At 43.8% G+C, this 15,352-nt stretch overlaps 1 protein-coding gene and 1 long non-coding RNA gene across 2 annotated transcripts in view; both read left to right on the forward strand.

Moving 5' to 3' along the window:
* The window catches only part of LOC307000540 (protocadherin Fat 4-like), a gene marked incomplete at its 3' end in the record, with an annotated part of 37,868 nt that overhangs the window by 9,041 nt on the left and 13,475 nt on the right, over positions 1-15,352 (forward strand). Inside the window, exons 7-9 of the mRNA XM_079616182.1 lie at positions 1,600-1,707; positions 1,995-2,108; positions 2,190-2,283. Coding sequence (XP_079472308.1) covers positions 1,600-1,707; positions 1,995-2,108; positions 2,190-2,283 — 316 coding nt within the window. The remainder of the gene's footprint in view (positions 1-1,599; positions 1,708-1,994; positions 2,109-2,189; positions 2,284-15,352) is intronic.
* On the forward strand, positions 4,266-5,535 carry LOC306999776. Its single transcript, XR_013797918.1, has 3 exons — positions 4,266-4,711; positions 5,299-5,424; positions 5,524-5,535. It is a non-coding gene; the product is annotated as an uncharacterized lncRNA (long non-coding RNA).

The raw sequence follows: 15,352 nt of genomic DNA on the forward strand, positions 1-15,352 counted from the left end.
GAAACCTCTCACTCAAAGTGCAAAACTACATGCCAAATCTTCAAAACCATAAGCTATTTCTCAGCCTTTGACTCAGTTTTCAATTGCATAAAACACTTTTTTCAAAACACTACACACAATTCTCAACCTAAAACAAAAAAAATCTATCAGGAAGTGACTTGCTTTCCTTTTCCAAACACAACCAATCAAAATGCTACACTTATTCACCAGGTCACACAGACACACTCCTCACATGTGCAAACACTAATTGCTTAACTGATCACTAACCAATCACTGCTTTAGTTTAGTATAGATAGGCCTATAAATAGGTCAAAGGTCAGATTACCTGTTTTGAACAATGGACAGATTGGGCAATTGCCAATGTCCCTGGACAGCGTGGGGGTAATATAACCATGTGTGCTGCCATCACTCAAAATGGGGTCCTCCATTACAATGCCACACTGGGTCCATACAACACCGGCCATATACTCACTTTTCTGGATGAAATTCACACAATGCTTGTCCCTGATCCAGATCAGGCGCCTGCTAGATTTGTGGTTATATGGGACAATGTTAGTTTTCACCGGGCTGTTCTGGTCCAAAACTGGTTTGCCACCCATCCACAATTTGTAGTTTTGTACCTACCCCTATATACACCTTTTCTAAATCCCATAGAGGAATTCTTCTCAGCCTGGCGCTGGAAAGTGTATGATCGCCAACCCTATGCCCGCATGCCGCTTCTCCAGGCAATGGAGGACGCATGTGGGGACATAGAAGTTGCCTCTGTCCAAGATTGGATACGCCATGCTAGGAGATACTTCCCTCGATGTTTGGCAAGAGAAAACGTATCTTGTGATGTGGACGAAGTATTGTGGCCAGACCCAGCTCGGAGAAGAGATGAAGCTTAGCACTGGGGACTGCACCCCCTCGTCCCTCCCTGCCTATTTCTGGACCGAGACCCCACACACAATTTACTCTATTCTACTGTAAAGAATATACTTTTGGTTTACATGTTTATAGTTTTGTTGTATGCTAATGTATACAACAGTAATGTTTGGCCTAATATATATTTTCTATTTCTACATTGCATTGGCGTTTCCGGTATACATGTTACTCAGCAGATTACTTTCACTGTAGAACATTGTATTGAAATGTAGATATAAGACTATGAAAGACCAAAGAGCTTTAGATTTAGAACAGCAGTGTTTACATGGTATATCCAAAAATGTATTATTATGAAAGAAGTGTTTGCCATTTGATGCAAATGCTTCATTCTGACATGTGTTTATGGCATTTTGAATGCAGTGTTGCATTTTGAAGGAGATGTGAGGCATTTTGCATTTTGTGTGTGCGGTTTTGAGAATTGTGTGTAGAGTTTTGAAAAAAGGAGACTTAGGTTTGAAAACGAACGTGTGTAAGCAGTTGGTAAAAACTGTAAATAACCAATTATTTATATATACCAGTATTTAATCATACCTAATCTCATGTTTTTTTTAACAGTTTGTATGCATGTAGATTATTTTAAAGGATAGGAAACTAAATAATACATTTAATTAGTCAGTAAGCACAGCTTGTGTCCATGAATTTCATTTTAATTCATCACTTCCCCTCTTTAAACAGCCTCCAGCACCAGATGATTTTGAAGTGAGGAGTGACGGAAACATCAGGTTGAAACAGCGTCTGAACTACAACATTGCTCAACAGCACATCTTCACTGTGCAAGCTAAAGTAAAGACACACTCTCTGACATCCTAAAACCTCCAGATTACTTTGATCACTAAACTTCAAAGTATTGCTTTGTTAGTTTATTCTTTAAAGAAAAAATAGTTTATACAAAAATTAAAACTCTGTCATCATGTACTCATTCGTGGAACACAAAAGCTGATGTTTAGCAGAATGTCCAAGCTGCTTTTTCCATGAAAGTAGATAAGGACCAAAAACAAATTACACAATTTTCATTTTTGAATAAACTTTAATTTTAAGGTAAATAGTAATAAAACATTGTTTTTTTGCAGGATATAGGAGATCTCAGTGACACCACAACAGTTACAATAACAGTTGAAGATTTTGACAATCTAAACCCTTATTTTGATCACAGTCTCTATAACGCATCCATTGAGGAAAATCAGGTAAATGACGTCATGATCAATATTTAAACGCATGTCTGATCAAACAAATTAACTCTCAATGTCTTTTCTGTCCATGCACAGATTGGACAGTTTTCAAACGTCACTCCTGATGCCATAAAAGCTCAAGATGGCGACACAGGCATCAACGAGCCTGTACTTTACAGCATAACCGCAGGTGCTGTAAACAGAAGATTTACAACACACTTACATGACATGAGTCCTAATCTATAACCTCCTCCACCCGTTTCCAAATAAAGTTTCTCTGTAGATGTGTGAGAGCTAGAGGTGAAACGCTGATTTTAAATCTGATAATATAGAAAGACCAAACTATAGTCAAGCACTTGTGATAAAACAAGCACTTTAATCACCTAATAATACACTTCTATTTGAATAAAGAAATATACTCATATTCTATATTAAGTTTCTGATAATAACACAGCAAATATCCACATTTCTGTTCTAGTCCTTCCAAATGAATATCAGAGAAATTTTGAAATTAATCAAAACAGTGGAGTCATCTCTGTGACAGCGGCACTAGACAGAGAGGAGATCGGCCAGATAACTGTTCAAATACAGGTATCAGACGTTTCTGAAGACATTCATGAAAATCATTAGGGTGATGTTATGAATCGGAAGAGGTTTCAGGATTGTTATAGTTTTTTTTATTCATGATTTCCTTATTAACAGGCAACTCGGATGAATGATACCAGTAAGACGGCTAACGCTGTGGTGTCCGTCACCATTGAGGATGTGAATGACAACCCTCCGAAATTTGACCAGGATGTGTACACCGCATCTATTCTGGAAAATTCACCACAGGATCAGTTTGTGCTTCAGACTAGAGTCACTGATCCAGACCAGGTACTGTTCCTGAAAACATCATGTTTGTAAAGTAATATAATTATTGTGAGATTCATCAAACAAAATAATGTATGAAAAACAAACGGAGCAATTCCAATAGGGTCCTCACACCATCGGTGCTCAGGCCCTAATGAACTTACTAAGTGATTTTTTCCCTAGGGAGGATGAGGATGAGAGAAGATAAGCAGACATTAATATATTATTTGTTATTAAACTTCAACATTTCCAAATGTAACTCTTATAGTATTCAAGCAACATCCACCAAAGTCTGTCTGTGTAGTAACTGCCTAGAAATGCCCTTGCAACCTCTCAAAATAATTTAGCAACAACCTAACAATCACAAGAAAACACTAGCAACCACATATAGCAACACCCTTCTTATACACCCTGCTAAGATGTTGCAACGGTGATCTAAGAGGTTGCTATGGCATTTACATGCACGGGTGACTCATCACTCTGCAGGGTGACCACATAGCAACCACTCAGAACACCTTTGCACTTTCTTAGGAACCCTCAGCTACTTCCTAGAACACTCTAGCAACAACTTAAAACCTAGTAACATCTTAGCTACCCAAGCAACAAATTTATAGAATTCCCTACCAGCTAATCAGAACAGTTTAGCATTAGTGTGAGGGACCAAGCAGTCAAGGAATGAGGGTCAGAGAAATAGGTTCCCAAAAAATATATTCTTTACTGAATGTCAAAAATCATATCCAAAAAGTTTCAACAAAAAAAGGAAACAAAGTCCAAATTATCAAAACAAATGTTAGGCCTATAAAAGAGATCAACAGAACAAACTAACTCAAACAACTGAGTACATGTAAAGACAAACTGAACTGATCTGCCCAGCTAAACATCAAGGACACATTTATACAAATGGACTAGTCCACAATAACACATAAGGGAAGACAAAACAACAACTTCACTAATACAACGACAAAATCAATCCCAAACTAGTTAAATATTTACACTATAATTAAGTGCATATTCTAACACAAATAATCAATCTTGGAAAAAGAACAAGCAATTAGGAAAGAAAAATACCAACACAACCATTCGAGAACCCCCCCACAGTTAATCTGCTGGTTGGTAGCGGCAAGCGGAACTAAAATAGCAGGTGAAGCGGCATGCCCATAGACATGTATAAAGGCTAGATGGCTTACCGGCGCTGAGAGCCAATGGGACCCGACGACGTCACACGGCGGCCATCTTAGGACAGGACCGCTCGTCCAGTTATAACATTAAAGTCTATTGTGCATGTAGTGTTGAAATAACTATATTTTGCTCAATTTTCAACCGATTTTTAAACGGCTTGGTGTGTCATAAACGTCAGGGATGCGGCTATTTAACTGCATAGTTTGTGAAAAATTAATTTAAACATCGGCATCAGCACAAATCATAGCCACGTTAATAAGGTTTGTAATAAACCAAACCGTTTGTAAATCCGTCAAGAATTCAGCAAGTTACGAGCATTTGTCACTCACCTTCCATCCACAGCAGCAGGGAGCAGCAGCGCAGTCTCCTGACCTAAGATGGCCGCCAAGTGACGACACAGCTGACTCCGCCTTGAGCCATCTAGCCTTTATACATGTCTATGGGCATGCCGGCCCTTAATTCGTGCGGACCACAAACGGAACCAGCCGATCACCATCCAAAGCTCCAGTCATCCACTCCCCAGTAGTGATAGCAAAATGAGGCTTCCTGAACCACTGAGACCTCGCAGCCCATTGCTTCACCAAAAGGTTCATCACTCGAAGCTTCATTCATTATTGCTCACTAGTGACACCTAGCTACTGTGCAACGATATAGCAGACAAATTAAGTAATTCTGAACCAATGACCTGAGCAGACTTATGATGTCTGTATTGGACTCAAAGAAAGCAATATTAATAAATGTGTGTACTGCACAACACCAACTAGATTGTGTGCACTTCAACCAGTCAGTGATGTACTGCAACTCAAATATCTTAATGAGAAATAAACAGTGTCTAAGTCTTATTGCCAAATAAATATATAAACAGAAACTATTGAGAGAATAAAATACTAAAGAACGTGCAGGATACATTACAAGAAAAACTATATGAGTAATGGGTGTTTGTAGGTATGTGCGTGCGCAACATCACCGCTCACTGATGTGTGGCTGCATCGGGGCCATCACAATTAGCTTAGTCATGGAAGTATACAAGGAATATGTAACATACCAATCTCTCTTCTAACTACTAAAGTAAACTACACAAGAACTAAATAACCTTCAAATTAACCATGATAACGTCCATGTAAGTTCCTAGTATGTTTTGATGTACTAACCTTTTCTAGTTTTCTCTGATCAGGGTGGGTTCTCTAAAGGTCACTTTATCATGGACAACAGTACCTTCGCTATCAACAGTCAAGGAGCGATATCACTCCGGAGCGACGCTACCTTGGATAGAGAAACTGTAGACAAATACATCCTACAGGTACAAAGCAAATCACATTCGTTTCTTAAATCCAACTAGTTACACAATGTTCAGGATGACTATTCATTCTGAATGGGATGCTTGCGTTGTCTTTCTCAGGTTGTAGCTGTAGACCAGCCTGTCGATGGTTTAAACTCCACAGCTCAGATCATCATCTCTGTTCTGGACGTTAATCCAGTCTAATTTAATAGACGACTCTGTCCTTCCCGGATTGCAACACAAGAGACCAACTGGCGCCGGACATTCGAATAACTCATGGATAGCCGATCTGAGAAACAGATCGCGTCTGTCTGAATCAACAAGAACCATTCTGATTAACCCTTTGAAGAACAACAGGACAGTGTTTTACCAAACGCTCACTGCTGATCTCATCAGCTCAGATATACACGCACACACATACGAACCTCGGGAAACAAACGTCAACATGTGAAGGATTCTGCACACATATGCACACTCAACTGTGGTTCCAGCTCCGGTTGAACTACGAACAACCTTACACACACACACACACACACACACACACACACACACACACCAAATATACAGACATTCCGTTTCTGGACATTGTGGTCAAAAATCAACCCTTTCCAATGTATTTTAAAATGTATTTGTGTTGTGTGTCACGGTCCCTATACGCTAGACCATTAGAACTAAGTGTATTGTATAATCAAGAATGGAAATGCTTATTTTTAGTCTCATGTAATCATAGACTCATGTAACCAGGGCCGGCTTTGCCGAAAGGTGGCCGCCTGGGGCGCCATCTGCTGGACGGGGCGCAAAATTGCAGAATAAAAAATAAAAAAAAGTTAAATAAATGTATCGTATTATGAAAGCTGCACACACGCTGTACACTTTTACTGTGCACTGCCCACACACTGCTTGTATTTGTCCATTTCTTTTAATAGATTATACAATCCTAAAAAACTACTTATTCACTCTGACAGGCAGCTGTCAAAATCACGCGCGTTGCTCAGCAACCGGGAGTGGCGCGAAAACATCTGACAGCTGGTTTTAGGGCTTTAAATTATGGGGTAAAGGGAGAAGTTTGACGCATTTGTATCCATGTTTTCCGCCAAAATAAAAGCTTGATGCAGTTTCCGCCAAAATAAAAGATCACGTGCTTATCTCTTTCAAGTATAGAAATTAGTACAAAACTAATTATGAAAGTTTCCATTCCATTATTCCACTATACTCTCGCCTTGGGCACCAAATAACCTAGAGCCGGCCCTGCATGTAACTTCCCGCTACCAAATCACAGAAACACAATCTTTGGGACGGTTTTGTTAGGAAAAGACTACTGGTGTCGAATCCTTAACTCAAATTATGAAATTATGCATTCTGCCATTTATATCAGGTTATAACCGATTTAATCTCCACCGTACATCCGCCCAGGAGGCGTTTTCTTAGCGAACCAAGAGAGTTTGGTCACACCTGCCCTCCCAAGCAATTGGTTCAACACAAGAGGGAGGCGTGACCTCATTCTCTTCAAAACACGAGCGCGAAGCTTTCGTAGTGTGTAGTGTTCCACCAGAGAGAGACCGCTTTTCTTCACCGCAAGCTTCCTTTCGTTTGCTTTCGTCTTTATTTTCTTGACACTCTACCTCAATTGGTATTCTCCTTAAAATTCCAACTTAAGACTAAGTTAACTTGACAAAGTTCGTGTACGCTCTGAACCGGAGTTACTCGCCTCACTTTCGCCTTGAAGATTATACCACGTGACCCCACGCATCCTTCCGACATAAGACGCAACAAAGAGGGCAAAGTAAAGTACATTCTAAATGTAACATCTAAAGAACTGCTGTGCTAAAATTGTCTCTCTCTCTCTCTCTCTCTCTCTCTCTCTCTCTCTCTCTCTCTCTCTCTCTCTCTCTCTCACACCTTTTTGTTCTTATTACAATCGTTTTTATTTTCGTTTACTTTATTTCTGACAATTTACTTTAATTCTGACAACTATCCATCTCCCACACACTCTCTCTCTCTCTCTCTCTCTCTCTCTCTCTCTCTCTCTCTCTCTCTCTCTCTCTCTCTCTCTCTCTCTCTCCCCTTTTTGTTCTTATTACGATCGTTTTTATTTTCGTTTACTTTATTTCTTTATTTTCGTTTATTATGCATATTTACTCATGTGTGGTTTTGATTTAGTACATTGTAATCGTTAGCATGTTTTACATTGAATTCCATAATCTTTTGAATTGAATCTGTCTGTGTTCCATAACTCGTCAATGAAAGTGTGATCAAGCTACAATCTCTACCTATTGTAATATCATAATCCCTAAATTGTCTAAAACACGAACAGGAACTTGTGGCAACAGGAACGTTATTTGACGTTGTTACAGACTGGTAATTCCCCATGAATTCCCCACAATTAATGGCCATCGTGAGATAGCCGAACGGTGCATTCTACCTAGACTTCCCCTGATTTAAAGATAAATTTACCTACCTATATTAATGGTTATTACAAGTAATCGTGTTAATTATTAATATAAGGTGAAATTTGACTCATTCCCTATTTGGAAATAATTTAATTCATGTATGCGACATATAAATATTCATATCTCATGAATATCGTCTCTCATTCGAGCTAATAAATTCCCTAAACAGAGTCATTGTCGCTACAACGTCAACGACAACAACCCACAATCCCTTCCTCTGCCAGAGCCCATTGAGATTCAGGAAGGCGTGTACACACCCTCATCACCTGGAGAGGTGTGCCAAATCTCAGCCACAGATGCTGACAGCGGAGACAACGGACGTGTCACCATCACTACTTCCTCTAACAGCAAATTCTTCAGCTTCAGAGATGTGAGGACATGAAGCTATTGACACAACAATGTATTGTCAGATGTTCAGATCTTATTTAATTCTTTAAAAATCGATTCCTTTATTTCATTCCTTCAGGATGGGACTCTACATGCCATCGAGGAGCTGGATCGAGAGACACAAGATGTGTATGATGTGTTCATTGTTGCTATGGATCATGGGATGCCACAGGGAATTTTTTTTTGCAATTTCCATTAAGCAACTGTGCACTTCAATGCAGTTTTGAGTCTCTTCATGGACTGCAAGTGCATATTGCAAATGTAGAAAAAAATCACTGAACTATCAAAGAACTATCTCGAAATGCAAGCTCCAATCTGTTCATCAGGCTTCATGCAATATACGGAAGTCAGAGTGTAAATATCTGCCAGGATACAAATTGTGTTCAAAGAAAGAACAAGTTGATTTTGTAGAGTTTGCGAGCTTCATGGAATCAAATCTTTGAAAGAATTTATAGGGTTTTGTTTGAGGCACGTACAGTAGTAGCACGTTATATAGACAACATAGAACATAAGAGTTGAACTCCAACCCTTAAATTCTCCTGAACCAGCTGTCCGGGGTGTTCAGGATTACTTAAAAACTAAAGGCAGGTATGTTGGAGCTTGTAAAAATGTTGGCTAATAGAAGCCGAATTTGCCGGTTGATAACAGACCCACTACAGAGCTGTCACGGTTCGTAAACTCATTGTTTCCTTCTTGTCTCGTGTTACTGTTGTTTACATGTGTGTGAGTGTGCGCGAGTGGGCGTTTCCACCCGCGCTCAGTTATCAGCGCCCCAGCTGATCATCATCGTCTCATCACCATCACACAGCTGCAACTCATTTGCGATCCTTTTATATACTCACTGCTTATCTCCTCTCATTGTCAGATCGTTGTTTGATGTCCGTGTCTGAGATCCTGTGTTGCTCGTTGGTGTCCTGTTTCGTGTTCCTGCCTGTTCCTCGTTTCACCGCTCACGAAATCACCTGGATCACTTCTTCAACCGGACTTTTCATCACTTCTTCTGCACTGACCATCTAGTCCCTGCGTTGCCAGTTGCTGTGTGTGCTGGACTGTTGTTTGTGTGTTGAAGATTATTTGTGCTTCAATTACATTAAAATTCTGAGTTACTTGCATCTTGCTTCTATCATCCTTTACCATGACAGAACGATCTGACCCTAACATGGAAGCAGCAAGAGCTCCGTCTTCACTGGAGGAATTTGTGGGGAGCAGCATTCATCGGATGGACCAACAGGAGAAGAACCTCAATGACACAGCGAGGGCGGTTCAGGCACTGGTAACGCAGGTGTCCGAGCTCACCCAGCAAGTACAACTGTTGCGAGGTCCCGCTGCGCCTCCCACACCAGCCACCCCTCCCACACCACCAGATCGCGCCTCCCAGTCAGAACCCCGTCTGCCGGTCCCGGAGGTTTATGGAGGTGAGCCTAACTTTTGTAGAGCCTTTCTGACCCGTTGTTCGATGCATTTTGCTCTACAACCCCGCACTTTTGCCACGGAGGCTGCACGAGTGGCATTTGTCCTCACCCTGCTGACTGGGAGGGCAGCGCTATGGGGGACGGCGGTGTGGGAGAACGCCGATCCATGCTGCGAGTCGTTCCAGGCACTCTCCGTCGAGATGAGGAGGGTGTTCGATCGGGCCAACACCGGTAGAGAGGCGGCCCGCGTTCTGGCTGAGTTAAAGCAAGGCGAACGATCGGTATCGGAATACTCCATCGAGTTTAGAACCCTGGCGGTAGAGTGCCAATGGAACGACGAAGCGCAGTGGGACATGTTCCTGCATGGGCTGGCCGACCGCATTCAACGTGAGATCTACGCCCTGGACCTCCCGGAGGATTTCAACGGACTCGTGGAGCTGGCTCTTAGAGTGGACGCACGTCTATCCCGGATGGAGCGGCGCATTCCACCCAGTCGCCATCCGGGGTTAACAGAGAGCCAGCGGCCCAGCGGCGGGGATGCGGTCGGTCACCTCTACGATCCCGAGCCCATGCAGGTGGGGCGAGCTCGGCTTTCCCGGGAGGAGAAGGAGAGGCGGAGATCCCAGGGACTTTGCCTGTATTGTGGAGCCGCGGGTCATTTTGCCTCCCTCTGCCCGGTAAAAGGGCAAGCCCGTCGGTAAGTATGAGGCTACTGTCGGGCGGGATCTCTGCCGAAAAGACCTCATCTACATCAACTCTCCTCCCGGTAAGACTACGATGGTCTATTCACGAGCACGACTGTCAAGCACTGGTGGACTCGGGAGCCGAAGGTAACTTCATGGACCACTCACTAGCACTCAAGTTACAGATTCCACTCCGACCACTCACCCACCAGATTGAGGTTCATGCACTCAATGGTCAAGACCTACCTCACATTTCACACGACACTGGACCAGTCACGCTCATCACTTCTGGCAATCACACGGAAACATTATCATTTTACATCCTGGACTCCCCCCTGGCTCCCATCGTTTTAGGACACCCTTGGCTCATCAAACACAACCCCAGAATCGATTGGCAACAGCGGACAGTATTGGAATGGAGCACTAAATGTCATGAGTCTTGTCTGGTGTCTGCCTGTTCGTCTGTTTCTGTTTCTGTGTTTCAGGAGGAGGCAGTGAATTTATCTAACGTGCCCACGGAGTACCTGGACCTGAAGGAAGTGTTCAGTAAGTCTCGGGCTGCGTCTCTACCTCCGCACCGTCCCTATGACTGTGCAATAGAGTTAATGCCAGGTAAGACTCCGCCGAAGGGCAAGTTATACTCGCTCTCTGTTCCAGAGAGGGGGGCCATGGAGAAATACATTTCTGATTCTCTAGCAACGGGGTTCATTCGTCCTTCCTCTTCTCCAGCGGGGGCGGGGTTCTTTTTTGTGGGGAAGAAGGACGGGTCTCTGCGACCTTGCATTGATTACCGAGGGCTGAATAGCATCACGGTAAAGAATACTTATCCTTTGCCGTTGATGTCTTCAGCCTTCGAGAGGTTGCAGGGAGCGTCTATCTTCACAAAATTGGATTTACGCAATGCTTATCATTTGGTCCGCATCAGGGAGGGGGATGAATGGAAGACGGCTTTTAACACCCCCAGAGGGCATTTTGAATATTTGGTTATGCCGTTCGGCTTGTCCAATAGTCCTGCAGTCTTCCAGGCGCTCGTCAATGACGTGCTGCGAGATATGGTCTATCAGTTCATATATGTCTACCTGGATGACATATTGATTTTTTCAACATCTCTCCAGGAACATGTGCAGCACGTCCGACGAGTGCTTCAAAGGTTGCTAGAGAATGGGCTTTTTGTCAAGGCGGAGAAATGCGATTTTCATGCACAGTCTGTTCCTTTTCTAGGTCACATTGTGTCGGTTGAGGGAATACGCATGGATCCTGAGAAGATTAAGGCTGTGGTAGAATGGCCAAGTCCAGATTCCCGTAAGGCCCTACAGCGGTTTCTGGGGTTCGCCAATTTCTACAGGCGTTTTATTCGCAACTTTAGCCGACTAGCCTCACCTCTGACTGCCTTGACCTCCCCCAGAACGACGTTCAGGTGGTCAGACGCAGCGGAAGCTGCGTTCACCAAACTGAAGAGTCGCTTTCGGCTCCCATCCTCACTACCCCTGATCCATCACGTCAGTTCGTGGTGGAGGTCGATGCGTCAGAGGTGGGGGTAGGTGCAGTGATTTCCCAGCGTTCTCCCACAGACGACAGAATGCACCCATGCGCGTTTTTGTCTCATCGTTTGTCCCCTGCAGAACGCAATTATGACATTGGTAATAGAGAATTGTTGGCAGTCAAACTAGCGTTGGAGGAATGGCGTCACTGGTTAGAAGGGTCAGGGGTACCTTTTATCGTCTGGACCGACCACAAGAATCTGGAATACATTAAGACTGCTAAAAGACTGAACTCCAGGCAGGCTCGGTGGGCACTTTTTTTCGGACGTTTTGATTTTGTTCTCTCGTACCGCCCGGGTTCCAAAAATGTCAAACCCGACTCTTTATCGCGTATTTTTGACCGTTCCGAACGCCCGTCTACTCCCGAGTGCATTTTACCTGAGAGTCTATTTGTCTCAACACTCGTATGGGAGGTCGAATCGAAGGTCAAGAGAGCCTTACAAGGGGTAACGCCCCCGGCCGGTTGTCCACCAAAACGCTTATTTGTACCGGAGTCAGTAAGGTCCGACGTTATTCAGTGGGGGCATTGTTCCAACGTGGCTTGTCATCCAGGGGTTAGTCGCACCAAGTTTTTGGTTAAACAACGATTCTGGTGGCCACTTATGGCTCATGATGTTCACGATTTTGTATTGGCTTGCTCAGCTTGCGCCACTGGTAAGACTTCCAATCGACCTCCTGATGGGCTCCTTCAACCGCTGCCAGTCCCTTCGAGACCCTGGTCCCACATTTCGCTAGATTTTATTACCGCCCTCCCACCCTCTCAGGGTAACACGGTAGTTTTGACCGTGGTGGACCGGTTCTCGAAGGCGGCTCATTTCATTCCCTTGCCCAAATTACCCTCAGCCAAGGAGACAGCGTTGGCTGTCGTTGACCACGTCTTTCGCTTACATGGCCTCCCGACCGACGTGGTTTTCGACAGGGGACCCCAGTTTGTGTCCAAATTTTGGCAAGAATTCTGTAGATTATTGGGGGCGACGGTCAGTCTGTCCTCCGGGTTCCATCCCCAGAGCAATGGCCAGACTGAGAGAGCCAACCAAGATTTAGAGAGAACGTTACGATGTCTGGTCTCTAAGAATCCTACTTCATGGAGTCAGCAATTATCTATGGTGGAGTACGCCCACAATACATTACCAGTGTCATCTACGGGCCTGTCTCCGTTTGAGTGTAGTGTAGGTTACCAGCCACCAATTTTTCCTAGTCTGGAATCCGAAGTCGCGGTTCCCTCCGCCCACGCTTTTGTCCAGAGGTGTCACCGCACATGGACTAGAGCCCGTGAGACTCTACTCCACGTGGGGGCGCGCACCAAGGTCAAAGCCGATCGCCACCGGTCTAGACCTCCCGTATACGTCGTCGGTTCCAAAGTGTGGCTTTCAACAAAGAACATTCCTCTCCGGTCCGTCTCGAATAAGCTTGCTCCCAAATTTATTGGCCCGTTCTCTGTCACCAAGATCGTTAGTCCGGTGGCAGTCCGCCTTAACCTTCCTCCAGCGTACAGGAGAGTTCATCCCGTGTTTCATGTTTCCAAAGTCAAGCCAGTGTTTTATTCCCGTATTAATCCGCCAGCCCCGGTTCCTCCACCGCCGCGTCTCGTAGATGGGGAACCATCATATTCGGTAAATCGTATTCTGGACTCGAGACGGAGGGGACGCGGATTCCAGTACTTGGTGGACTGGGAAGGTTACGGTCCGGAGGAGAGAAGCTGGGTACCTGCCCGAGACATTCTGGATCACTCCCTTATTGATGATTACAATCGTCAGGTAAGGGAGTCTGGGGACGCCAGGAGGCGTTCCTAGGAGGAGGGGTACTGTCACGGTTCGTAAACTCATTGTTTCCTTCTTGTCTCGTGTTACTGTTGTTTACATGTGTGTGAGTGTGCGCGAGTGGGCGTTTCCACCCGCGCTCAGTTATCAGCGCCCCAGCTGATCATCATCGTCTCATCACCATCACACAGCTGCAACTCATTTGCGATCCTTTTATATACTCACTGCTTATCTCCTCTCATTGTCAGATCGTTGTTTGATGTCCGTGTCTGAGATCCTGTGTTGCTCGTTGGTGTCCTGTTTCGTGTTCCTGCCTGTTCCTCGTTTCACCGCTCACGAAATCACCTGGATCACTTCTTCAACCGGACTTTTCATCACTTCTTCTGCACTGACCATCTAGTCCCTGCGTTGCCAGTTGCTGTGTGTGCTGGACTGTTGTTTGTGTGTTGAAGATTATTTGTGCTTCAATTACATTAAAATTCTGAGTTACTTGCATCTTGCTTCTATCATCCTTTACCATGACAAGAGCGTCCGGTGAGAGACTTTTACCAGAGATGATCAGGTATTCGGGAATAACCCATTTATTGTCACCACAACTGATTTGCATGTGTGTGTGGTTTTCTATGAATAAAGATATAAGAAAAAGAGATAAGTACAAATAATAACAAATAATAGTAGTCACAATAAACATAGTAACAGTAATCTCAACAATGAATATTAATTTACAATGATTAATAAAGTATAATCAGAAAACCAAATGTGCCATTATATGGAAAAGTACCCTGCTAGAAATGATTAATACTGAGCGCGCTGATGACAGAAAAGGAGCCGCTCTGTTTAGCACATTAGTGCGCATGCGCCCAAAGAGTGCTTTAGCTCTAGAAGTGAACGATATATATATTAAATAGACCATATAATGAATAAAAGGCACATAGATTATGTCTTCTAAATAGAACAATGAAATACGTGAGGAAACTAGTATGTAAATATACACACAAACATCTTTATGAGCTCGATCGTATCGTCACTCGCATACATTAACTTTTGCACATGCGGGGCTATTCAAACGTTCATAAACTAAGTTGAGAACAATGTATAAACAGGCTGCTACTTACTTTATAGTCACGCACACAACTTTAGCAAAGATAAACGCTACAGTTTAGCTTGCATCCATCAACTTTCCCGATCAGTCAGACTCCGTTCAGTGGGCGGGAGCACTGACCTGCACGTCTTTTCCGCGGCGCTGATTGGCCCGCTGGACGGATGCTGTGACGAATGCGTCATTTTGGCATATAGCGAAAGTAAACTAAGACACTTAAATATAAGCCTAATAGTGGCCTTTTTAACAGACCTGGAACTGAACTCTGCTGAAAGGTTGCTCTCCAGGATCAGGGTTGGCTACCCTTGCTCTAAAGTAGGGGTGTCTAAAACTGCTCATGGAGAGCCAATGTCCTGCAGAGTTTAGCTTCTACCAGCCCCAACACACTTGACTGAACGTTTCTAGTAACCGTGAATACCTTGATTAGCTGGTTCAGGTGTATTTTGGTTAGGGTTGGAGCTAAACTCTGCAGGACAGTAGCTCTCCAGGATCAGGGTTGGCTACCAATGCTCTAAAGCAGGGGTTCTCAACTCTCCTCCTCAAGGTCCACTTTCCTGCTTACTAGAAAGTGGACCTTGTGGACGTACTAGAAACCTACTAGAAAGTGAAATACAGAT

The sequence above is a fragment of the Phoxinus phoxinus genome, assembly GCF_949152265.1.
Source record: "Phoxinus phoxinus genome assembly, chromosome: 6".
Taxonomy (NCBI): domain Eukaryota; kingdom Metazoa; phylum Chordata; class Actinopteri; order Cypriniformes; family Leuciscidae; genus Phoxinus; species Phoxinus phoxinus.